General features: G+C 41.8%; 3 protein-coding genes across 7 annotated transcripts in view; 2 read left to right on the top strand and 1 right to left on the bottom strand.

The window, feature by feature from the left end:
• ehbp1 (EH domain binding protein 1) overlaps positions 1-3,973 on the top strand; it is a 131,026-nt gene extending 127,053 nt beyond the window's left edge. For all 4 annotated transcript variants that reach the window (XM_036546482.1, XM_036546481.1, XM_036546479.1 and 1 more), the window contains 2 exons: positions 3,497-3,611; positions 3,844-3,973. In XM_036546482.1, the coding sequence (XP_036402375.1) occupies positions 3,497-3,611; positions 3,844-3,934 (206 nt within the window). In that variant the 3' untranslated portion in view covers positions 3,935-3,973. The remainder of the gene's footprint in view (positions 1-3,496; positions 3,612-3,843) is intronic.
• A 5,217-nt stretch (positions 3,974-9,190) lies between these two features.
• On the top strand, positions 9,191-14,926 carry otx1 (orthodenticle homeobox 1). 2 transcript variants are annotated; one of them, XM_036546830.1, is made up of 5 exons: positions 9,191-9,336; positions 9,454-9,517; positions 12,213-12,401; positions 13,050-13,201; positions 14,189-14,926. In XM_036546830.1, the coding sequence occupies exons 3-5, from the start codon at positions 12,305-12,307 to the stop codon at positions 14,924-14,926; spliced, it is 987 nt and encodes a 328-aa protein (XP_036402723.1). In that variant the 5' UTR covers positions 9,191-9,336; positions 9,454-9,517; positions 12,213-12,304. The 2 variants fall into 2 exon arrangements, with proteins under 2 accessions (XP_036402723.1, XP_036402722.1); XM_036546829.1 differs by having other exon boundaries at positions 9,191-9,517.
• A 4,739-nt stretch (positions 14,927-19,665) lies between these two features.
• Positions 19,666-26,612, bottom strand: part of LOC118790265 (WD repeat containing planar cell polarity effector) — a 51,088-nt gene continuing 44,141 nt past the window's right edge. The window contains 3 exon segments of the mRNA XM_036547170.1: positions 19,666-19,682; positions 23,937-24,034; positions 26,143-26,326. Coding sequence (XP_036403063.1) covers positions 19,666-19,682; positions 23,937-24,034; positions 26,143-26,326 — 299 coding nt within the window.

The raw sequence follows: 26,612 nt of genomic DNA, 5'->3' as shown, positions 1-26,612 counted from the left end.
TTTTATATGTTTAAAATCAATAGGTAATCCTGTGCAGGAGCTTATCCCCTAACAACCCCATTTGTAAATCTATTTGAGCTTTGTTACACAGCCGGGCTGTGGTGTGCCACAGATTGATTAGGTGCAGTTGTAGAATCCTATCAAATGGCCAGCTCTGATGATGTTGCACTCTCTTTCAGGACTGCTAGTTGACTGGAACTAAAGATAAGGAATGATGGTGATTCCCATTGCAATTTTCACACAGACACAAAAAAAACAGTCCTAATTTCCATGAAAGTGTGGACCCGGCTTCAGTGTCCTGTCAGAGTGGGTGTATATTTTTATTTTCGTTTCATTGTTAATGCCTGTCAGAAAGTTAAAATACATCACCTCAAAGTGGATTCAGGTGAATATGAGGTACCCTCTCCAATAAAAAAAAATACTATTTTTCATTGTTACTCTATTTATTTTTGCTTTATTCTTCACTGGTATCCTTACGTGATTTGTGTTTTGCACCACAACAAAGATAGGTATGTGCAGGCTGGTTCAGCTCCACAAAAGAGAAGAGACATACGCTTCAGAGGTTTACACATTTTTGTGTATTGGTGTTATGGCAGAAGGGCAGTAGTTTAACAGTCAGGGGCACTGTTTTTGAGGGCCTCCTTTGATGGAGAAAGATGGAAAGAATTGTTGTTCGGACGGTGTGCAGTTGCGGCGTTGGGTAAAACTAGGCTTTCGAGATTGTCAGTCATAATTATGTTCAACAGTTTGCCACACAGCTGTTAGTTATTTTAGCTGCAGCTTTGGGTGCATAGTAGATGTTCAGCGCTGACGTTTATCTGTCTTTTCCTGCCTTTTTCATAATTATATCCTCAGTGCTTCATGCCTTGGAGCTCTTCGTTGACTGCAGGCTCTCTCTCTCCGTCGGCCTGAGTGATGTAGACAGTTTCGTCCCTCTCTGATCTTGCCCTCAGCTTTGTTAAGCAGGTAACCCTGTGTTCAAAAGTGAACCCTCCTTTCACAGGCCCTGTCTGCATTGTTACATAGCAGTCACCTTCAAAAAAAGAAAATACAAAAAGTGCTTTCAAAGGCCCTCCGATTATATATTTTCAGTGAGGAACCCAAGTCTTACGCAGAATTATTTAAAGTATTTTTTTCTTTTAAAAGAATCGCTTTGCTGCAAACCTTTTTCTCTTCTCTCTGAAAGGTTCATTTCCTTTATGTTCTGCATTGCTCCCTGTTTTGTGGTTCTGCTTGGCCTCTGTTCACTGCCGCCTTTGCAAGCGTTCGACTGCTCAGAGTAGAAAATCTTGTGAAATAAGATCACGTATTCATGCCCTGGTTTTTCTACCCATTCTCAAAAAAAAAAAAAAGTTTTACTTCTTAAAACTCTGCAACAAAATGAGAGATATTCTCGCCGGCCTTCTTTTACGCACGGCGCAGAGTTCTGCAGTGTTTGTGTGTTACTCTGCAGTTGCATCTCATTCTAAATTTGCAAATATTAACCAGAAGTCCCTGAAGAACCACTTGCTTTCATAAAGCTGCTGAGCAGTTTGCGCTCTTGAATAAATTTTGCATTGGAGGGGGGTCATGGGGATTTGAACCGGTGCATTCTTGTGTGGCTTGTGGAGACTCACATGGTTACCATTGGTGTGCATTGTTAGGGTTATCTGAATAAGCACCAACCATGTGAGTTTTAACGTGATTGCCCAGGGCAGTGGAGAAAGGGAGAGAGGCGAGTAATCCAAAAGGATTGCACACACTCTTTGCACTGATTTTTTTTTTTTTCCTCCTCCTTCTCCTCCTCCTTTTCTGGGAGGGAGGGGGCGTGTTGGGGGAGGCGGCGTCTTCTGTGAGTGGTTGTAGGTTCTTAAGCTGGTGTCTGATTTCTCCTCCTGGTTCTCATTTGTTCTGCCATGTCTCTCATCATTCCTTTTTATTGTTTACTTTCCTAATGAGGGGGGCGGGACTGGCAGGGCCGTGACTGACAGCGGCAGACTCCCTCTCTCTGCCTGGTTGGGGAAGAACTTTGGCTTTTTAGCTTGGATGTGCATGGAAAAGGAAAAAAACAGAAAGAAAGGGGGGGGGGGGGGGGCTTTTTTCCTCACTCTCGCAGGGATATGAGGCTCTCTGGAAAAGTTTCCGTCCTCTACTCAGCAGGCCTGTGAGCTTCTCTCTGGAGTAGGGATTGGTGTTTGGTCGTGGTGTTCAGAGCAACTGTAGACATGGAAGATAAAGCACAAGGGCAGATGAAGTTTGATTTGTGGCTCTTCTTCGGTAAGCAGCTAGTGTAGTTTGGAGAGGGGTAACCGCTGCTGGGGGCTGCCTTGAGGGGCCTCCTGGCCTCAAAAGTCAGGACAAGATCCCAAAGCCTCGTTGTGCTTGAGGTCTATTTTTCTCTTGACGTCAGTCATCTCAGTCACCGAGTTAGCACTGCCAAGCTGCAGCTGACAAGAAATATTATTTTTACTTAATTTGTCCCCTTTTAAAATGCTTGGAGCATTTGAGCATATTTTAAGTGCTAGCCATTGTAAGAGTAATTATGTAACGCCAAGGAATTTAATTTGGTGCTGGGAAGGAAAAATAACTTGCCAAATATTGGAAGTGTGTTAATTTCGCTCAGTGCCTGACTTCAAAGGCAGAGGTTAAATGAGAAGGAGGAGACCTTTGAGGACAAGCACACCATGCCCAGTGTGAAACCCACCCAACTGCTGCAGTTTGATGGAATGAGAGGAGAAATATTTATTTTTAATAAACTGAACTCAATTTGGCCTGGCGTCTGACATGGTCTTTGTTATCAATTATTGTGAAATGTTCATCTGCCTAAATAAAGTCACGCTCCTGTTCACCGTACGGTCTCTTCCTGCTTTTCTCCTCAGCTCTTTTACAGTTTTTTTTTCCTGTCTCTACAGCCATCTCGGTATTTGCATATCGTCTGTGAGTTTACAGTAATTGTGTGCTAGAGAAACCCTGCTCTGGTGATGGTGTGTCTGGGAGTGATGTTTCAGCCCAGAAGAGCAGGCCTCTCCTGGCCTCCGAGGCTCGCAGAGAGGGGCGCTGAGTGTTGGAGCCGGTACAGCGTTTGGGCCTGATTCCATCTGGGCTCATCGTACGTGTCCATGCTGCACTGTAGATACAGATTTACCAGAGTGTTTGCCCATCGGTGTATCTCTTATCTAACTGCCAAGCTCCGCGGGAGCAATTAGACATGTCTTATTACGTACAGTAATGGTGTTTTTGTAAAGAGTGGCAGTGTCGAGCATTTTTACCTGTGTAACCATGGGGACATGAATTGAGAAAAATTTCCGTGTATATAGGAATATTCCACTGTGGCGCAGTGGTACGTTGGTTGTTGAGGTATTCTTCTTCTTCTTCTTCTCTGGGTGAGATATCTCTGTGCCCAGTGAGCCCCGGGTTGGTGTGTTCGGTGTGCAGTCTCATCCCAGGTGTGTGTGTGTAGGAGGCGAAGGCGTTGCGCGCTCTGAGTGCCGTGTGGGCGTGTCCTCTGTCTCCGCAGACTGGCAGAAGACGGAGGCGCAGAAGCGCAGGGAGCAGCTGCTGCTGGACGAGCTGGTCATACTGGTGAACAAGCGAGATGCACTGGTGCGAGACCTGGATGCCCAGGAGAAGCAGTGAGTACCGCCGCCACCCTCGCCGAAACGGGGACGATGTCCGAGGACGTCTGGTGGGGTCAGGAGCTGGCCAGGCATAGGGGGTGTGATAGGGATGCTGTCCTGTGGGAGGAGGCGTCCGGGAGCCTCGCTGCCTGTTCCTCGGGGGGGGCGGGGGGGGGGGCCGGGGAGTTGGGGTGCACTGCCATGCTGCCCTGTACGTGCATCCCAGTGTCGCCTTCTGTCTCCACAGGGCTGAAGAGGAAGACGAGCACCTGGAAAGAACGCTGGAGCAAAACAAAGGCAAAATGACGAAGAAGGAGGAGAAATGTGTCGTCCAGTGATGTCACTTCAAAAGATATTTAATAAACTATCTTTATAGTGCGGAAAAACACAACTCAGTTACATGAACCAGAAATTGCAGTTATCATTTGGTTCAGAACTGTGTAATGTTAACTTCTAAGGGTTTAAAAAAAAAAAAAAAAACCTTCAATGCCTTGTACCAAGTTTATACTGAACTCAAGGTTCTGTCTGTAATTTTATTTTCAATTTGTTTGCTTTTGTCAAACAAGTAAGGTACTACTTTTTAATCTGAGTTTCCCAGTTCAAAAACACAGGAATCAACCACCACAGGAGTCAAACATCTGTACTGATCAAAAGGTTTTTTTAATTGAAAATATTTGATCTAATGGCTTTTGACTTTTACTAAAAAAAAAGCTACTACAAAAACACACCTTGTCAAACTGAGTGCGTTTTACTATCGGAAGGGTTCGCTATAAAAGGTTTTAGGTACAGTTTATGTTTGTTCGAGATTTGTTCATTATTCAGTGGGTTATCAATGTAAGCAGGATGAGTTCCCAAGCAGAACATAGTGTGAGGTTAAAAGTTTAATTTGATCATTTTAAAAAATGTTCTGTAGTTAAAACAGACGGTTTAATTCCGTTTTTTATGGTTTTCCATGTGCGAAACCTTTTAAAAGTGGGAATGCTGTATTTGAATTGGCAGCAATGGTTTTAGTTTCTGTTGCTGCGATATAGTTTACCAGACATTTCAAGGAACGCCGTTTGGGACGGTTGGGGAGCGTAAACGAACGGCCATGTTGTATATTATCATCATAGATATGAGGAATGGCTTGCAGGAAAAATCTGAAAAAATCCAGTTAAGACGAGTGATTATTTATTGCCGTTTGTCCATTCTCCGGTCACATATAAGTGACTAACATCATAACCGTGTACATTTGCTCAATGACTTTTTGTTAATATTTATTGTATACTTTAAAGAGAAATATCCTTTCATGTGCTGATATTATGGTTTCACACATCTGGTGCAACTGTCTTTGTGCGAGCAATTACCTGTTTATTTATTCTTGTGTCATACCAGTCTTCAATAAACTCCCAATGCTTTCATATTCCATATGCTTGCTGTCTTTCCGGGTTGAATGATTTCATGCTGATGTTTATTCAATCGGTTCAAGATTCAGGAAAAGTCTGTATGCACGTTTAAGTGTGAAATAGCCGCAAAGAAACGTAACGTTTCCATCAACGTAATCATTTGTTCCGTATTTCATTAGTATTTATTGGTAGCACTTAAATGTACTTCCATCTCTGACTTATTTCTTAGTTAGGCGATAGTGTTGGAAAGAAAATTTTAGAGCTGATTTGAATAATTTATGTGAATTACACATTTGTACTTGAAAGTTTTTAGAGACTGTATTGTTGAACAACGGTATGTGTGTTTTTGTACTGTACCAGTCTCAGTAAAGAGTAAAATCACTTTCAGATTATTTTCGATTAAAGTAAAATAACCGCGCAAAAGAATCAACGGTCGACTATCGGTTCCGAAAGTACCGTGGTTTGCATTTACCGAGTGTGATCTTCTACTGTTTGAAATGTTTATTATTTTGTCAGTGTCAAAATTGGTCTATTACGTAAGCAGAAGTAGCTAAAGCTTTAATACCCCACAGGCTTTGTGTCATATATATATATATATATATATATATATATATATATATATATATATATATATATATATATATATATATATATATATATAAAATACACACCAACATAAATTTGTAATAAATACAGGCAGCCACGACTGTGACAGGCCTGTTCATTCGCCCGAATACCTTGGCGCTTTTTGACGATTTATAAATTAGTGTTTGCAGGTTGTTGTAATTTAGGTTAATGCCGAATACTCATTCCTGAGGGGCAGATTAGAACAAATCGTTTTGTATGGAACATCTGTTTACCCCCAGACCTTTTATGTCAGGAAAGGTTGCGACGAAGAGCCGCCTCTTAACTGACCGCGGAATGCCCATAGTAGCAGCCCCGTATCTCTGATTAAACTGTGAAAATAAGTTTTGACAGCTGACGTCCTCTCTGGCCTTTTTAATACTTTCAAATTAATTTACTGATCGGTTCTCTGCTTGGGTCCAACTACATATCCGTACGGTGTCCCCTAAGGCGTTTTGGTTTTGTTTTTTTATGACTCTTGTTATCACTGGTGATTTATGTACCCAATAGACCGCAATTTGTAGTGTTCACGACCGATTACATCCCGTTTTTTTCTTTCTTACGGAAACCTCTATTTTCTACTCGTAAATATTGCACCTAACTTTAGCACTGCTTTATTTTATGTACGTTAAACCTATGCAGGTAACTAACCTGCATGATCTCAAGGAACGAGTGAATGGTATTGCTCTTATTTTTTGCATATCAGAAGCTCATATAGAAAGCATGTTTCTATAAATGTCTTTATTCTAAAGACAAAAGGAGCACTAAATCGAATTTTGCTTATAAATATTGCATGTTTTGCATTCGGAAGTAAGATTTTATATAATTGCTCGCAAAACAATTGTATATAAGTTGTTGAGAGTGAAGCAGGAAGCTATGTTTTATGTTAGCTCCCTATTTCTCTCTCAACAACTTGTATACAATTGTTTTTATAGTGTTTTCATAGTCTCTAAATACTCAATAAAAATAAACCGTGTTGTTGTGTTTCTTCTAAATCAATTTCATTATTAAAAACTATTTCGATGAATATTTTCCGCAGTTGTATCAAAGTCGGAAATGAAGGAACGCCAGTCCTTACCTGAGAGGCACTCTGCAGAATTGGCTTCGTTCGCAGCGAGCGGGAATTGGCGGCGCGGAATGAGAGAAAAAGCCGGCGCTGGTAATATTCAGTAAGGATGTTTTGCAGGAAACGCGCGGGGTAAAATGCCAGCATCGCCGCTCAGCAGAGAGCAGAAATTCCGGTCCTTGTGTTCGGCCGGATTAATCTCCTGTGTATTGTGTCTGCAAATACTTTGATGTCTGAAGCCTCACCTCACAGGTGTTGATCAGTAGGATTTCACGAAGCCCCCGTCAATAAATATCCTCCCTTCTTACAAAAAAAAAACTACCAAGGGAAGATGTTAGCGATCCGTTTGCACAGGGTTCTTACAATATCGTATTTTATGCATCATCGTTTTAATAAGGACCGACAACATCCACGACCTGCTCCAATCCTGCCGGCTAAAGAGACAAAACTTTCGCCCCCCCCCCTCCTCTTCGCTACCCTAATCCCGGGCTTTACGAGCTCAGCATTAAGAAAATTCGACTGCAATTTGGGATTAGACAAATACTCTTATTACAAAAGGTTAGTGCTATTTGATATCTTGATACTTAGACCAGGTTGATCACAACCTCTTAAACAGGCATCAGGAATATAAAACAGTAAATCTGCGGGATTGTTAAAGGAATATATCTCTCTTTCAAGTCCGTGTTGCAATTTGTCTGTTTTTAAAGGCACTTCTGCACTGGATTTATACTTTAGAAAAGGATCGGGGCTGCAAGTGGATGTGAGAATCTCTTCTCTCTTTATAAATTTTTTATGTGGTGAATTAGACCTCACTCTAGAAGTTTATTCTTTTAATTTGTTTTCATGCGCGCACACAGTTTAGTGCGTTGGCTACGTAGGCTATTGGCCTGCGTACAACTTGCGTTAAAACTTTTTCCTGAGGATTTTTATTTTATCCTAAACCTGTAACGTCTTATGGCGGCACTTCACTTCTTTCAGAAGTGCATGTGTCGATGACTTTTTAGATCTATAGAAGAACCGTGTAAATCCTGCCTTTCATTATATGTCCCATATAGTAAAAAAAAATGTAATTTCGTTGGTCTGGCGGTCTCTTGCTTTGAACATTAGCTCGCTTTCAGCTCCGGGCTCAATTAGAATGAGTTGATTTTGTGAGATCAACAAAAGGACCGAGCGAAGCCTTATTAGGGTCCTCAGTGCATCTCACCGACCCTTTGAGAAACGGTTAAGGAAACAGTGCGCCCTCCATGATATTCTGTTACCTTATTTTATTGGCATTTCTTTGGGAACGGGAGGCTTGAAAGGTACTTTCTTTGATTCCAAGGCTCTGATTCTTTCTGGGCTGATTTCATTTATTTTCTGGATCGGCTGGGTTTTTCTTCAATTCTTTTCACATTTCCCCTCAGTGTGTTAGAAGACTGTCCCTATTAAACTTTACGCAGACTATTCTGCAATGTAATTCTAAGTGGGGATTAGTTTACCATTAATATTCATGAGAGGGGTTACCACAAAAATGAAAATAAATAAAATGGATCATTTAAACAGTTCTGTATTTTGAATCCACATAATATATGAATCTAATAAAATGTAAAGAGTATTAGTCATATCGTCCCAAGACATCCTCATAAAGTCAGCTTTTTATTCTTGTTGTTAGGATTTTGTACCAAGCAAAGGCCTACGTTTAGTATTCCATAGTGGGTACATAATTTGAGTTTAAATTATTAAAGATGTTTTATTCGCTCTCACCAGAGCTGATAAAATACTGAACCTCCTCCTACAGCTACACGCAGCCATTTTAAAGAATTATTTGTCGATGTTGGCTCTTCCTTGGACCACGCGCAAGGACTTTTATATAGCCCTTAACTGCAAAAATATTTTCTTTTTTAGCACAAGCCGATTAATACATTAATTATCCCGTAATAATTACACAGTTTGATACATTAAAAAAACACACTGCCTATGGTAACAGTGAACATGCTTTTCGCATTCTGTGATTTTATTTCATGAAAATGGCAGGATATTTAAAATTGGTAAAATGTTTAGATATATTGAGCAACTAGTCTGAAGGACTGAATTTTACGTTCGATCTAAAAACCTGAGCGATGTTTAAAATAGTGTAAAAGATCAATGCGTAATAGCATGTTTGTAATTATTCTAGTTATTTGTTAAAGCATATCGCCTAAAAACTAAGAGAGTTCACTTCTTCTGCGTTATATTTTTTTAGTTTATCTAGTTCCTTTTTAAATAAACAAATCTGAGTTAGTTATCTGACGTTAAAAATGATTTAACATGTATTCCGAATATTTCTTTTTGCTTTTTTAATCTGCTCGGTCACCCTGCAGGTTTATGTTGTCGTCGGTCAAGAAGGGAGGGGTTTTCAAGCAGCTTCGTGCACGGAGTGGCCGATTTGGCTGTCTGTTACACGGAGGGCGCCCAGGGATTGGTTGGAGTGGGCGGTTCCGCAGGTGTCCTACGCTCATAGAGGGACAGGGTAGAGAGAAGGTGATCAATCTCCATCCGTCTACATTAGCAATCGCCTAAACACAGTGCGAGACACATTCGTGCAGCCAAATGTAATGAGTTTGATTTATTTGGTTTTAAACCCAGAAAACATTATTTGACTGAAAGAGTGAAATAACTACAGAGCGCGGACGAGACGTCAGTATCGGTACACACCTGCATTTTTAAAATACTTTTTAAAAATTTCTTTTGACTGCTGGCTACTTCTGTTACCTTAATCGTGTTGCTTTCCTGAATTCTTCCATTGGTGGATATTTCTATACAGACACACCTCTTGATCAGACGGAAAAGGAGGAAAAGAAGGGAAAAGGAAGGAGAAAGATATAAAGGTGAGTCTATACTCGACGCTTTAGATTTTGGCTGTGAAGTTTTTCTCTTCCATTTCTATGCGCGCCGTTCGGCTCAGATTCACTTACCTTGCTGTAAAGGGTAAAACCCCTCACCTTCAAGCATTTCTTGCAAAAAAAAAAAAAAACTATATTCTACGTTGCACAACTGTAAACATATTTGATAAACACGCACATTCTTGTGGTAATTTTTTTTGTGTGTGTTTGTGGCAAATTCAGGGGAAAAAAAGTTACAGGCAAACAATTTCGTTCGTGCAAGGCGAAAGTTTTCCGTTCTTGCGTCTTTCTCGAGCGCTCTGGAAATATGATCATACAGTTATCAATTAATGTTCACTGGAAATTACTGCCGGCAATTTCAAGCACGATAAAATAAAACGTGTCTAACTTGTAGAGAGCGTGCCTGGATGGGCCTGATTTATATTTTTATTCTTATGGAAATGAATAATTTTGAGCCCGATTGCCCATTAAGTATGTTGAATGTACTTAGTAGATAATTGGAGAGGCGTGTTTTGGTTTTTGTTAATTTATTTTGCTGATAAGACCCTTCTTTAAATGGTCTCCCTGGAGGTCTAATCTAAATTGTAATTGAGTTCATTTGCACGGAGCTCTCGCCTTTTCAATCTGTCCTGCAGAGCTGGAAGTGTGGTTTAAGCAGCGTCTAAATGCACAGAAAACTCCGGGTTTGCTTTTCCCAGCACGGGGTCAGATAGAATCTTCGTCAAAGAGGAGGGGAAGTTCCGGCCCTTAGCAAAATAATTTCATTTAGTTTTTTTTTTTTTTTTTTTTGGTTGTTTGACACGATGTAATAATAAGGACAGAAATAACAGTTCTACCAAATGAAACTGCTTGTCTCACATTGCATAAATTAAGTGACGAGGCTTCGTAAATAATCAAAGGACACGATTTTGTCCGGTAGCCTAGCCTGCTTTTGCTTTTCCCACGCACACTTACTTTTAGCATTAACTCCTACTAGCAAAATGTAGGGTCTGATTAGCCATTATAACGTTCTGTTTATTTTTACTCTCCAGTGCACCATTCAAAGTATTGCAAAACGAGTTATCGTCGAACTTTTATAAACATAGGCGTCATTTGCGCTGGGGACATGTCCCCACCGCTTTTTGTCGTGGCCCATTTCGTCCCCACCACTTTTTGAAAGCCTTTGGTTAGTTGAACGCCGTTGTTCCCAGCACTTTTAAAACAAACTGACGCCCATGTTTATAAATGTGTAGTTATATTTCATAATTCCCTCGGGACGTTCACACTCATTTGTGTTCCCCTTAACAATGTTTCAAGAAATGGGCTTAAAAATAACATACCTGTATGTTTATCCATATAACTTTTAAAAATGGGCGCGAGGCTGAAAACGTCAATTAGGCCTACGCGCGTCGATCTATGAAATCACAAACTCACTGGAGTCCGGCGGCCCTCGTTCTTTTACAGAGGGAAGTGTGCATTGCGTACAAGTTTTACAAGTAACAAAATACTGAAGTTTCACCACAAGAATAAAATGTACTGCATAGTGTGATTCGGGATGTGAAAGTATTGTATTAGGTGTAACAGAGTCTTGGCCAAAATCACAGAGGCAAACAAGGGCTGAAGACGCTAAATTCACAGGGAAAGTATTTTGGTTTTTCATTATTGAATTTTAATTGATTGCTTGTCACAAAATTGTTAATTTTGTTTTGATAGAAGAGAAAAGTATGTTCACACAGGTGTTGAATGTTTGAACAACCGACGGCCTTAATAGGCTCTTGAACGCGACCTCAATTAAATGCACGCGGGTCTCACGAAGACCTCAACAGTAAACCAATTAATAATTGTAAATTCTCACCGTCATAAAAATGTATGCATATCAAGTATGACACACGTCGAAGGTAGACAGAGGGTGATAGGCTACGAAAGATGTTAATCTTTCACATACGGCGTATGCAGAGACGATGAGAAACGAGTTATAAATTCTTTAAAATTATTCTGATTTATCTAAAGACGAATCCGGTATATTTCACCCCTTTTATTAAATATGACGGAGGGAAACGAACACATTTCCATAAATTCTTGACGATTGAACAATTTTGAACGACTGAACACTTCAATAATTTTCAATGACTCCTGATGTCATCAGGAATAAAAAACACACATCAGGTGAATAAATTTTACCGTGCTTTCAAGCAATTTATTATTATTATTATTATTATTATTACTATTATTATTTTTATTATTATTATTATTATTCAGCGTCCGTCGAAAATCATTTGGATTCTAAACTGGCTATAATTGGAAGGCCAATATTTCACATGGACTCAAGCTTACCGTTTATAGTAGGCCAACATTTCACAATGACTACGATGTTTTGGATGTGATGCGGCTGTGAAAGAACCATTCGATAATATATACAGTATGTCGACACAAATATATACACATGCACAACGGTCTTGTTGCAGTCGGAGTACTTTTCTAAACATCGTAAAATCTAAGAATAAAAATAAAGAGGCGTGGTATGATGGTACTAAGGAGGCGAACTAAAATGTAACCTTCTGTAAACTTTTCGTTCGGTAGTTCCTTGCATCAGTGCACGTTTAATTTGAACGTGTCTATCCTGCCTGCTTATGCCTGAGTTTACTGACTGAAGGAACGCGGTGCTTTGATAATTATTGCCTTTTCTTTGTTTCGTTTTTAGTCTTGCTTTGGTCATTTATTTCCGTCGAGCTGCAACATCGGGGGAAATCGAGCTACTGGCCGGATCTGGGGCGACCCGCGACTGCCTCTAGCATGATGTCATACCTCAAACAGCCCCCGTACGGCATGAACGGGCTGGGGCTGAGCGGCGCGGCCATGGACCTGCTGCATCCTTCTGTCGGGTATCCAGGTAAGCAGTCTGGCGCACCGAGAGACCTGCATCCTCACTAATCACTCTCTTCATTTCGGAGAACGTTGTACTGAAATTGACTCTGGTGTCTGCCACAATCATACAGCATTGTTTATTTTCCGTAGCCTAGTTACTCTTTTCGAAGCCGCAGGCCACGCTGCACTTGTTTGACGTTCGTTTCTGTTTATGGAAATAAATGCTAGGTTTAAAGGCTTATTATTATTTTCTTTCTGCAACATTGTATGACTGCACCTATCAATTAAATTTAATATATTGAATCTCCAGTGACAGAAATATTCTTCCTTTTTGAACTTTAAACTTTTTTTTTGTTTTGTTTTAAAGTAAATCCTTGTCAGGTACTGCAAAACCTTACATGCCAAGTATTCTGGTATCATAAAATATCAATTAAAATATAGTAAATGTAATGAATAAAATCTGAATATTGCTTATAATATTTCCCTGTTAAGTTCTATATCTTTTTGAAACTTTTCTCAAAGAACAAATATGATTTCATGAAAACATGTATCTCCATATGGTTTTATTGGCCTACACGTCTTACTGCATGAAAATGACAGGATATTTTTGGAGCATTGGAGCTGTGGAGCATTTTGTAAAATTGCCTGGCCATTTATTTGTATTCTGCTTTAGCGACTCCGAGGAAACAGCGCCGGGAAAGGACCACCTTCACCCGCTCTCAGCTGGATATACTGGAGGCGCTCTTTGCCAAGACGCGCTACCCGGACATATTCATGAGAGAAGAGGTGGCCTTGAAAATTAATCTGCCCGAATCCAGAGTTCAGGTATTGTTGTTTATAACAACCAATTCTGTTTCCGACGTTATCACAGCTAGGCATACACAAAACTTCTTAACCCTGAATTTCTGGTTATAGACGTATTTCAATCGTGAATGTATAACGAATGCAGTTTAGACGTCTAGACGCTACTAATTTTCGAGAACCGAATGTGGTTACGGACGAAAACTTCTCCTTGTGCTAAATTTCGTACGCCTGCTTGGAGCTAAACGCGCGTTTACGCACCGGGCTCAGTGGCCCCCTCTTGCGCCGGTTCACTGTAACTTTGTAAAGCGCTAATAGGGCTTTACTGAAGCTGAAGCGGCTGGAAAACGGGGCTGTTAGGCCCTGCACGTGCGGGTTTGGTAGCAGCCAATGAAAACAGTGGTTAATACCCCTCCGGGTATTGACGCCATTTAAGTTTAACCGATGTAAAGCTCAGAATCCAAATCCAAAGTTAGAATTAGAATTGACTGTTACACAGCAGTAATGTTGCTTACGCGTGATTGAAAATTAAAAATGATCCGTTCGTAATCATTTGACGTGATATTGTCAAAACGCGCGGTTTCTTAGTGCTGCGATTAGCATAAATGTTGCTGCGATGGTACCCGTTTCATTAATTCAACAAGATTCATCACAGATTACTAAGCAAGCAATAAACGTAATATATTGCTACAAAAATATTGTTTCAGAACCTAATTAAAAAAAAACAATTACAGAGCCTTTTTACAATGCAAACCATTACAACATATAAATAAGGAGACCCACTTCAAACTATTGAATTACTCCCCTCTGAAGAGAATAGTGTTATCTGGGTGCCGTTTACAAGGTATGAAATTAAACCCATCATGGAGGAACTGGAGCCTGGACACAAATTAATGTTTGTGAATGATAATTGCTTATTTGCCTTAATTGCATATTTTTCCCCGTTTCTCATTCACCCTCTGACATATTCAATGGAACCTTATGTGAGGAAAACTGAATTTGCCCGTGCAGGTGTGGTTCAAGAACCGGCGGGCCAAGTGCCGGCAACAGCAGCAGAGCGGGGGCAGCGCCAAGGCGCGGCCGGCCAAGAAGAAGTCGTCCCCGACGCGGGAGAGCACTGGCTCGGAGAGCAGCGGCCAGTTCACGCCTCCGGCCGTGTCCAGCGCCGGCTCCTCATCCAGCTCCAACTCCTCCAGCAACACCACAGGCATCAGCAGCACCTCTACCTCCATCAGCACCCCGGTGTCGTCCATCTGGAGCCCCGCCTCCATCTCCCCTGGCTCCGCCCCCCCGTCCGTCTCCCTCCCCGAACCCGTGCCCCCTGCCAGCACCTCCTGCATGCAGCGGTCCGTCCCATCCGCCACCGGATCCTCCTACCCCATGTCCTACAACCAGACCGCCGGCTACAGCCAGGGCTACCCGGCCCCGTCCGGCTCGTATTTCGGGGGGGTGGACTGCAGCTCCTACCTGTCCCCCATGCACTCTCACCACCACCCCCACCAGCTCAGCCCCATGCCCCCCTCCTCCATGTCGGGACACCCGCACCACCACATCAGCCAGTCCTCAGGGCACCACCACCATCACCACCACCACCACCACCAGGCCTACAGCGGGGCCGGCCTGGCCTTCAACTCCTCAGACTGCCTGGATTACAAAGACCAAACTGCCTCCTCTTGGAAGCTCAACTTCAACACCACAGACTGTTTGGACTACAAAGACCAGACCTCCTGGAGGTTCCAAGTCTTGTGATTTTCTTTTTTTTGATAGTGTGGTGATTAAAAAAAAACTTCGAAAGTTAACATAGTTAGACGTTCACCAACTTCACCTTTTTCAAAAATCCCTTTTAAGAACAAGAAAACAAAAAAATAACCAAAAGAAAGCTATGGACAAGCTTTGCAGTGGTGTTTTTTTATCAATGAAGAATTGATATGAAATGCCCTTGGAAGACCTTAAATTCTGAAGAAGTTTTAAGCGTCATTTTAACCAAACGCCAATGAGTACCAGTTCCACAGGTCCCCGTGGTGTGCTCATGTCTGCCTGTGGCGAGGAATACTCTATCATTTTCTCAAAGGAACTCGGACAACTCAACGCCCTGATTACCTCCATCCCAATCAACTTGTATAACGTTTTTTTTCTTAAATTTGTTATTTTTAGGACGAAAGAAATTTTAGTCAGCTGCAAAAAGGAGCTGAAATATGTAAATATGTAATTGGGTCAGTTACAGTGACCGCATTTAGTTGGTGTTCCTGGATTTGAAATTGTTTAAATACATGAAAACAAAAACACAAAATTTAAAATATTTTCATGCTCTCAAGGTAACCATTTGGCAGTACAAATACGTTCTTTGACAACAGGACATTCTTCGTTTCCGTGACTCTCAAAACTAGAATATTCGAGTGAAATTACGAACATTTATTTCATTGCCCAAATATAAAAGAAAAACTACGGAAACCTTACAGAATTTAAATTATTATTGGATTTCCATTCAAGTTAGTGCTCAGACCGTAAAAATTTAAACTGGTGTAAGAAACTTTAAGTGTTGTCTACAGTGATGCTGAAGACTCGACTCGCTGCACTTTAGCTTCTGATTAGAGTCACGACCGATTGGAGAGAACTGAATTAGGCTTACAGTTTCAGTATTCCAGTGAAATGTTGAATGTATTCCAGGTGACACCCTTACATTCTTGTCCATACAATAAAGATCAACTTAACAACGAACTGTTCTTAGTGGTTTTTGAGTGTTTTTCCCCGATGGTATTCTCCCTCGTAGCCCACAACCTCCATTTGTGAACCAAACAAAAAAAAATATTTATCTCTAGCCTGTGCTAGAACTCGAACGCATTGCGCGAACCATTTTGTATTAATAAGTGGTCACTAAGACATTCAACACATATTAAAATTGTCCCAGTTTTTTGGTTTTCTTCAAATTCCGTTAGGAACTTTACGGTAAACTGCAAATTTACGGCTAATGGGCAACATGTCTTCTGTTGTTATCTTAAGAATATTGTTATTTTCCTGTCGGACTGTCTCCGGCACTGGTGGGGAAAGGGAACGAAAATACTCGTTCTGAAGCTTGGTTTTGACCGTATTTATTCAAATTTAGGTGAAGGCAGAGTTATTTTCCATCTTTTTGTGATGTTGAATGAAGTGACTAAACAATTCTCTTTAGTTTATCGATATCAGTCGTTTTTAGTTCAAATTAAGACAATGCAAAGCAGACATACTTCGGATTATGATAGATTTATTAATGCAACAAAGCATTTCAGTGGTTTACGCGTCGTTATGCTCACTGGTATTTCTTCTGCAATTGTAATGTTTTATATGTTTAAACAAATGTAAAATTCTACTCTCCTTTTTCTCTGTCTTCTTGTTTCTCTAAACGCTGCATTAAGAGTACTCGGCATATTTGTTGCACATATTTGATCACGCCGTAACTGAATGCAAGAACGTAAAGCATTATACCGAGTGCATCTCTAATGAGCTGATCTGGAATAACCTGAAAGAATATTACTCCTTCTGATTCGGCAATTAAATAGGTGGAGCCAGGTTAATGGGTCAAATGGAGGGAACGAGAATATTAGAGGAGAGAGTTTGCTGTCAGGCATTAGCTCATTAAAATGGAAGAAGGTCAGTTTTGCGTGGCAAGGTTGTTTAGAGGTACATGTTCCAACAATGAGCGAATCCTAGGCGCTTTGCCTAAATCTGTGAAAACGTGCGAGGAGAAACCAGTGCGCCAGCCCTACTAATCCGAGGCGCCCACCAACGGGATGTGAACCAGCAATATCGATATTCTGCAATTGGTGATCTTTCTGCATTTTAGTGAAAGACAACTCATTTCAGAAACTAATTTCATTAGTTTCATTAACTCCCAAGAAACGTTTTTTACATAAAAATATTTGGAGGACTGTGTCAAGGACTACAACGAGCAGCTCATTATTATTCTGAATAATTTAAAGGCTTCTGTGCAATCAGCTCGGTAAACAATAAACGGAACAAATTAAGTCAAAATATTTGCCAAACACAGGGCGATTGCTGTTTCGCATCTTTTTTAGATGCTCGTTGAAATGTTTAATTTTGTTTATATTTAGGGAAAATAACTGGACAAATGCGCACGAATTCAATTAACACCAGTCAGTTTTCTTTGTATGTTAATTATTAATTTGTACCAGCTGAATAAATAGGATTGTCTAAATAACCAGCCCACGAGAACATAAAATATGTTTGCTTTACGGTGCTGGCCGCGAGACACCCGGGACGCTCTCAGCGGGTTGCCGCTGCTTCGAGTTCGTTTACAAACACGACTTAGTTTGGTGGATATACATCTAATAATGTAACCCTGTCTTGCGAATATGATGAAGTTATAGTGATATAAATCACAAATCTTATTCGGTCATTACCGCAGAGATCACTAACAGTTACCCGGCTCACCGTAGGTATCTCATTATCCTTAACACCGAAATGTACCATAGCATAAAATGGTTCGTTCTGATTGCAGGCGTGCTAAATGAACGAATATCAGTATCATGAACATCGTTCACTGATGATGTTAATGACATGCTAATGTTTAAATTACCACGTGGCCAATACTGTTAAGAAGCCCGTGAAAACGCAGGCATATTTAACTTTTGGAATTATCTTGTAAACATTCAAAATTTCAGTTTCAGCTAAGGGTAAAAAAAAGTCATGTGATCACTTGGGAGAGATGGTATTTTAAAGAAAGCGTTTTGAATATCATTTTACTGAAGGTGCAGTTGGATGATGTCACAAATAAAATGCAATTCTCAATTTTTTAAATCGTTGTCTGGGTATTCCATTACACAAAGTCTAAATTCTGGAAATGTTAAGAGATTGCGTCTACAGATGTAGTCTATGCGTAGGCGCCAGAGCGCGTAATCAGCACATATTACTTATTACATGAACTTTACAACTAAGCATATATAGGGTTTGTGCAGAGAAAATTTTGTGATTCTACACATCCTCAGGTTCGTTTGTATTTTTACAGAGGGAGTGCGAGATATGAGGTGTGTGTGTGAGAGAGAGAGAGAGATGTTGAACTCCGCTTATTTACCGTTTTAAAATGTATTTTCATTAAACAAAGTGAAAACGAGAGCAAAAATATTATTGGAAAAACGAAAGAATTGCTATAATTATTAAGCAATATAATAAAGAAGTACACCCTTCGGTATTTACAGAGACGGAAATCAATCTATTCTTAACTCAAAACTGAATGTATTTCCAAAGATTCCGCTAACTATATCAAATCCTTTTCTCGGAAGTTTAACTTGATTTGCATACATTTTCTTAAGCATGAATATATTTCCCCTTCTAACTTTTTGCACCTAGCGTTCCTAAATAATGACCACAATGGCCATGATCAGGTGGAAAATTTTCCACGGGGATGTAAATCATAGTTATAATACATGCAGTATTACCTGACTCAGACGTCACATAAAGCCCCTCGGCCAAGCAATCGAATTTGTTGTTGGTTGGAAAAAGCGCACACCAACGCCAGCGCATAGCCTTGAGTGGATGATTGGTGGTTTGTGTGTACAGGGAAGGGCCTCTCTCTGACAGCAGAGAGAGGAAGAACGCGGGAACATCATTATTGTATTACATGCATCAGGTGCATCTTATATCAGGCCAGAAGTAAAATGGCGGCTATGCATGCTGTCAGCCGGTAGATGCTTATAAACACCTACCGCAGACAGTGCCAGGGCAGAATGGCTTAATTAAGGTGAATAAACATGTTGCTTTGGACCGCTCCTTGGGGAGAGCAGGATGAACTGGTTTTGAGATCAGTCATTCCGAGCTGGCAACCCTGTGAGCGTTCTCCAGTGTGTGCGGCTTCTCTTACCGCTGCCTGCCAGAGGAACAGTGTGAGGCTCCTGGGTGGGCACTCGCTGCTCCACCACCGTCGCTGTGCTGTTCAAACCCTGCAAGAGCAGCTCCAGGTGATATCTGCAAGGTCACAGGTAAACTAAGCTGTCTGGACCGCCCAGGTGGGGATGTCTGGTGGACGTTCTTGTTTGTAACACTGCGGAACAGTGGAGCCAGGCAACCAGATGGACCTTATGCATAGCTTAGCCATGGAAGGGCGTGGCCCATTTGAGTGGTCTGGAGGAGAGGATCACTTTAGCAGCGACCAGTCAATCTACACTTTGGCTATTTTTCTATATTTGGTTCCTTAGGCATCTGTCCGTGAGGGATGTCAACAGTTGACTTCACCTCCTCAGAAAGAACATGCACTGGCAATGCATTTCATTTGGTTTAGACCACCCCACACACATTGCTTCTCTTGAATGCCAGCCCCTGTGCTGTAACCCTGAATGTAAAATGACAACTGGCTCACCTTTGGCCTATATGGGTAAAATTACTTCCTTGACTGAATTAAAACCTGTTGATGTTCTGCTCGCTGATTTGTTAAGGACGTGAAGCGTAAGAGCAATTTCTCTTTGCATGTGCGGATGCGATCTGTATCTGGGTGTGTTTCAGGCCTGGCTGAGTCCTAATGGCAGGAGAGCAAGGGCGGGCTGACAGAGCCTCACTTCAGGCCGTGTAATCTGGGTCTCCTGCCTGTGAAAGCCAAACTGAAAGCATGTTAGGGCTGCTCCCGTACACTGGCAGTCTGCGTTACTCTGTATCCTCAGACAGCCACGAGGAACGTGCTGGCTGAGAGGACCTCCGAGGGGGTCAAGCAGCACCCACCTGTACTGAACAGGGTGTGGCTACAGGTAACTGCTGTAATTTCTCCACCTCATATGTTGTGGGGTTTTTCTTTGCGCTGTGCAAATGCCAATATTGTCTTATAGTCACAAACTAAGCATTTGCACATTTCACGTAACTGGAGATAATTCTTATTTCTCAGATTATCTTTTGTGTTACCGAATCACTAAATCCAAGGAATCGGTTCAGGTTTATTCCTGTTTATTAAAAGCTAACATCGTAATATCAAATGTCACATAGACATATGTTTTTGCTAAACAGAGTGAAATCTTTGATTGTTTTTTTCCCATGTGGCCTTCAGAGAATCTATACCCTACTATTGGCAAACGTGTCCTTCTAACTCAATTATATTATGAACAATCTTAACAGGGCCTGCTGGGAAATCTCTCCGGGCTGCTGAGGGTTGGTTGGATGCCTCTGCCCCCGAGTTCTGCCCAAAGGTACGGCCCCAGTGTCATCCTTTCAGAGACCTGAGGCTGCAGAGGTGGGTGCTACGGTCTCATTCTTACAATGTAACACACTGTGTTCGTCATCTCCTCTACACTTCACTAACGTGGATGGGCAGGTAATCAAACCTGCAGAATCCCCTTTAATTTTTTTCTCCAAAAACTTGCTTAGAGTGTGCAAAGACTCCTTGCCACGGTAGTTAATTTGGGTTCAATCGTGATGACATAGGTAACTGTGAAATCTCGTTTGATGTAGGCCTAAGGTTTCTGAAACAAATTTCATGGAAAAAAAAATGATCTTACGGTTTTGTAACTGTGCCGGATGCAAAGGATTATCTGAATTAATCAAAATGCCTTAATCTGACTTCTTGTAAAGTTGGGCAATATTTCTGTAATTCCTGCCTTGTTAAAATGTAATGGTGTGATTTAGGATAATACTAACATCTGGTTTTGGAACGTATTTAATGATTCCAGATGGTTGGTGTCTACGAAACAGCTGCAGTGATATAATCTGCGCTTTCACAAATCGTACGGATCTTAGTTTTAAGTGGTTCGTGGGACGTGATTTGTCCACTGAAACATTTTAATTTGCTGACAAAAGTGTATCCTTGCTCGCTTATGTCGTACTGCCCGTGGAAGTAATGCGACACCAATAACCAGACAAAATTACAGAGATGATGTCGAGTTAAGACATCACAGCAGCCACCTTCCGCGCTAATATTACTCACTCGTCACAGTGACTTCTCTGTCCTTCTCAACACTTATCAGGAGTGACGGGCACAGACAGTACAATGTGTTTACAAGAACGGAAGATGAAATATATAAAACACTCTGTACACCTCCCTCTCTACGTTGGACTTTAGCAACTGACAAACCGATTTTAATGTTTTAGAAGCCATCAGCTTTAGAAAAGGACAAAGAAAAACAAAACCGACAACGCCAAAAATCCCTCCTGATCTTCTGTCCATTCCAGCATCACTTCTTGTGTATTTTATATGAAAATCCTCTTAGAATGCAAAGTAAATAGATTACGATACAGCGGAGGATTAAGGATCGCTGGGTGCTGTCACAGTAATCCTAAACACGGACCGTCAACAGTTCTGACACGGCCGTGGCTGCTGTTCAGGAAAACGGCTCCCCTTCTCAAAAGGCGCGTCTACGTTTCTCCCGTGAATAACTCTCGCCCGTAATCTCGCAGAAACGGGAAGGAAAATATCTTAATGGCCATGCAGAGTCACCGGTAAAAAGAAAATGTCTGTTTGTCGAGAACAGTTAATTACTTAATTTCACGTTCATGTAAGCACATCCTGTAAAAATGCCAGCTTCAAATATACAGTGGTATAGCAGATTTAAGTAGTTTTCAGTGGTAAGAATGTGCTTCAATGTGGCTAAGGGAAATGCAAGTAAACATCAATTCATGTTCAAATAATTTTGCTGAATACAAAACCAGACGAGGAAAAAAAGAACTACCATTAGAATTGGGCAGTGAATTTATTCTACATAAGCTTCATGTAAAAAATGTACATTTCAAGTAGTAAACAAAACTACGAATCATACAAAGCGTTTAAGATGGGTCATAAACTGATGTGGTCTATAATGAACACCTTCAATTGTATTAAAACAGAGCAGCTGATTTCCATACATTATGACAAACGCCCATGGGCAAAACAGTTTGGCATGCGCGGCTGGCATTACAACGGCCCATATGAAGTAAACTATTTCATATTTTTAAAAATGAGCCAGTATCCCGCCGTTCCTTTTAAAATGACAAAACCGGCTAACCCGAATTTAATTATTCAAAGTACTGAAATTAACGTTGAACTACTTTGGAAGATTTGCAATATTAAACCAACATTAGTACACTAGTTTTAAATTTTACAATTTCGAAAATCAAAAAAATGTGATGTTTGTTTATACTAAACCAAAATGGACGACTTTCAGAGTTCCGGTTTCCCCAGACACCTGAAAGAAGAGCCACACAAGCATAATGGTGGATTAGGCCTACTTTGTCAAAAATAACAAATAAAATAATCTTCAAATTTTCCTTTCCGCTCACTGCAGTCAGGCAGCAGTCACAAGAATTTCGTAGGCTACTGTACTTACGCTTCCGCACTATGGAGAGAAATTAAATCTGTAACCGATTTAAAGTATATAAGTAAAATGCTTAATTTATTTACCTGATCGTCATTATCTTCGAGGTTAACGTCTAAAAAATAAGAAAGAAAACACATTAGTGTGTAGGCTATTGATTACAGTGCAAATACAGGAAAATGATAAAAACATTACTACGAATAATTAAACCACCCTCCCCACGCACAGGAGAACACGAGTCTGCGTGGGCGTGATAAGGGAGCACGCGTGGGGGATGCGGGGAACAGCCCCTCGAGAAGTCACACCCGGCAGATATTCGACATCGGCGATTAGGCCAAGTTTAGATCGCGTCCTGGCCCCGTTGATGTGCAACCATGCGAACCACAAACGTTTAATCTTTAAAGTTCTTCCTATCTACACCCTTTCTGCGACGTGGCCTCACACCTTTACCTACAGGCCCCCGCTTGCTTCTGTTCGCGGTGATACGATTCAAACCGTCAGTGATGCAGATAAACGTGGCACTACTTAACCGCTTGCGTCTTAAACCCGAACAGGTGGCCGCATTGAGCGCTCACTGTAGGCGAGCGCTCAATGCGCCCCATTGAAAGGTAACTGAACGGTATTCACCTTTTATAGAGGGTGAATTTGAAAATAATTCTAGACACTAAATAAGAATCCTGCTCACTCTCATTTCCCCCAGTGTATTTAATATTCAATCCTTGACACACGTGTGGAGTTATCTGCCGGACCGTAGACGCTCGCAAATTACACGGGAAATGGAACAACTTCAGGGAGTGGACTGTATATGTGGATTAAAATAAATGTCCAAGAAACCAATTTCCCTGTGTGCGAAGCCTATATACAATAAAGCATTAACTTTTGAAATAAGTAACAAATCAAATGGCGACTAACACACTAATGCATACATTCAAGTTATGTGAAAGCGAAGACATTTTATAAGTCTCGATATTTTACAAAAATAAAACTCTTACTGCATCTATTAATTCTAAATATAATAGCCCCGAAGGTTTATGTTAATTTAAACATGTTACAATTCGTTCCAACGTCGCATCACAAATCCTCACTAACTTTTAAATGCTAAAATGAACATTCGGTTACAGCCGGTAGAAACACCTGGCAAAATGCTTTAAAGTGGAGTGAGACAGATGTTTGCACTGAATGAAACGTTTGTCACCATATTCGATTCTCCGTGGTGACCTGTCCGAAAGGCAGAGAATGGGACGCGTTGCGCTGCTCTGATTGGATAAGCGGTATCTTTAGCTCCTCCCACAGCGGCAGGTGGCTTTCAGAGGGTTCACACCCTTTGATTACAGTGAGCGCAGGCTATTTGCGCCATTGCTTGCCTCAGAATTCAATCTGTCAACGTGAACATCCATTAATTTCGGATGCGTCATGACAATTAGAACATCCATGCACGTTTTGGACATCTTTATATTTAGTCAGGCCATGGCCCTGATAGAGTCCTGTCTGGGACCCACCTGCCTGTCTCCAGTCCAGTCTCCAGCTCTGGTCACTCGGTACAGTCCTGGAAAAGACCTCCTCTCCCGTCCTGGTCAGATGGCCTCCTCTAGTAGCACTGAAGACCACAGAATGGAAATACATTCACCAATCACTGCACAGAACACAACTGCCACCCCAAACTCTCAACCAGCATACCTACATACTGTGTGTTGGGATGCATAACAGGACCACAGTAGAGTAGATTTCACTGAAAGCACTGAAGAGGGACAGTATGACAGCAGGAGCAGGGAAACAGGGGTGTGTGGTCTGGTTTTATCAGGATGCACTACACTCAGAGAAAACACAAAATGCAGGAGACTCCAAGGAAGCCTGAATCTGGCTGCTAATCCCACTGCATTTTCTAGGCAGTACATGGATGTAATTTCAGTCTAACATAACATGCTAGCTTTTCCAGATATTCCAACATTTTTCCCAAAAAAGCCCACAAGGCATTCCAGCACATATATTATAACACCAGCAATGAAAGATTCAGAAGACAATGCTATTAATAATGTTGAACTATAATGTAGCATGGTATTTTGTGTAAAGAATAAAACCGCAAAACTTGCAATGGTATAGGTACTGAGCTAGTTATGAGCTATATGCTTTAGGCGACATTTTTAAAATAAAGTAAACAGCGTATTAGAGCAATGTTAAATTTGCCTTTGTGTTAATGCACTTTAAGATTAGTAAGACGGCAACATTTTATATGAGTTGATATAAAAAGTGCACAATTTTGATCTATTAATTTAAGTGATGGACCCATTATCACGGTAGACTTGGACTGCAGATATCTACTGGCAAATGCTATATGTGCATGGATGGGGGGGGGGGGGGGGGGGTGTACCCCAAGATGGGACCCACTGTTCATCACTCAACTTTTAGAAGGAGACATAAATTTGAATGGTGGCTTCATGCACTAGAAGCAGTCCTCCCCCTTATCAAAGTCACTGAGCTGACCCTGTGAGCTAGCAGCGACCTTCCAGCACCCGGGCATGGGGAGAAACGCCCGCTTGGTAAACAGAATCCACAGGATTGTCAGAGCTGTGTGAATGGGGGGGGGGGGGGGGCAGCATTAGTTGAATATATTGGGATGTTTCCCAGATCTGAGCCCCCTTTTCCCGCTCCCTGTACAGTAGGGCTTTATGCGCGCCACAGTGAAGCCACAAACCAATTGTCCTCATCTTGAGCTTTGCGGGAGCCAGCACAGTGTGGAAACAATGCCCCATCTCCATCTCTCTAAGCCTTATTGGCTCAACATAAGAAACAATGAAACTTCTTCTGAGACCAGATTAGGTTGCTTAAATAAAATAAAAAAAGTAAAAAAAAAAAAAAAAAAAACGGGGGGAAAAAAACTGGATAGGATTGTCTTTCTTTCAGCCCCCATTATCTCTCCTAAAGCATCTTGATCAGCTTTCTTACATACTGTCTCTAACGCTGAGAGGACCTGTAAACTGGGCTTTTGGCAGCCAAATTGCCATAACCCTCTTACTTTATGTTCTAAAAAGAGCTTATGTCTGTCCATCCTCTTTGGGCTGCGCCTGTTTAAATTGGCCGATACAGGGAGGATTTGAGATAGATCGCAGGGGCTTAGAGGAAGATGTAGTTGCCACAGAGCCGCCAGTTGTACAGTCAACAACCATGAAAAGCCTATAAGGATAAAAGAACAAGACCATTTTTATCTAATACATACAAATCCACATAAATACTCAGTGTGTTAGTGGGGAGAAAAACTATACACACCCCCCCCCCCCACTCCGCCTGAACTGAGGCAGATCAAGGCTTCTGCACATTTGGCTGGAGTGCTTAGACACCCTGTTCCTGACGCGCTTTCATGTTTGAAGTGTGCACACATAAAGACGCCCTGATTACTCCACTCAGGAGACTCAGGGCAGAGGAATTATCCCACGTTCTCAACCGCTGTGGTTTTCAAAGGAGCGCAGACTGTTTTCAGACCTGCTCGAACGCCAGCTACACTCACTCCACACACGCAGTTATCTCATCTGAGTAAAACAATGCGTGTGCATGTCGAAATTTCCAAACCAAAGGCAAAAAGCAAGCATGTGCTTTGAATATGGTCACACATGGGCACGCTGGCATGATCACAGACATGTTACACGTTAGGTGAATGCATACAGTCCTGCAGACACGCAAGCGCTTGTACAAACCCGGCGCCGCACTCACCGTGAAGCCAGGCCGTCCTGGGACCGGCCGGAGGACGGGGTGTGACCGCTCCCCTCGCCGTGCTGGGGCTGAGCCTTCCACCCTGCCTGCTCGTCCCACCGTCTGCCTGTCCGTCCGTCCGGCGGGGCGGAGTTGGGGGCGGAGTTAGGGGCGGGGTTGCACGCGTCACTCCACTGCGGCTCTCCTGGTGCAGATACCACACCTCACAGTCAGGGGGCGCACTGCCACGCACCTGTCTCACAAACTCCGCCAGCGAGCTGAGAGGAGAGCAGGAACGCTCCCTCCTGAAGCGCTGAAGTTAACAGGCTTTCCACACAGAAAAGAGGAGGGGGAGAGATAAACCTTCTCCCCTCTGCAGTAGCAACACAGCCCTGGAGCCATGCCTGCCAATGCGAGGAGGAGGAGACCTCAGAACACGCGTGTGTTTGGTGTTCCTCACGGCTAAACGCGCTCAGAGGAGCCCTGTCCTG

This window comes from Megalops cyprinoides, chromosome 15 (assembly GCF_013368585.1).
Source record: "Megalops cyprinoides isolate fMegCyp1 chromosome 15, fMegCyp1.pri, whole genome shotgun sequence".
NCBI lineage: Eukaryota > Metazoa > Chordata > Actinopteri > Elopiformes > Megalopidae > Megalops > Megalops cyprinoides.
Note: the sequence above shows the minus strand (reverse complement) of the source record. Positions and strands in the feature narration are given on the sequence as shown.

Coding starts and splice junctions, on each gene's coding strand:
- otx1 (XM_036546830.1), top strand. CDS start 12,305: ATGATGTCATACCTCAAACAGCCCCCGTACGGCATGAACGGGCTGGGG. Junction 12,402..13,049: donor TCCTTCTGTCGGGTATCCAG/GTAAGCAGTCTG, acceptor ATTCTGCTTTAG/CGACTCCGAGGAAACAGCGC. Junction 13,202..14,188: donor TGCCCGAATCCAGAGTTCAG/GTATTGTTGTTT, acceptor TTGCCCGTGCAG/GTGTGGTTCAAGAACCGGCG.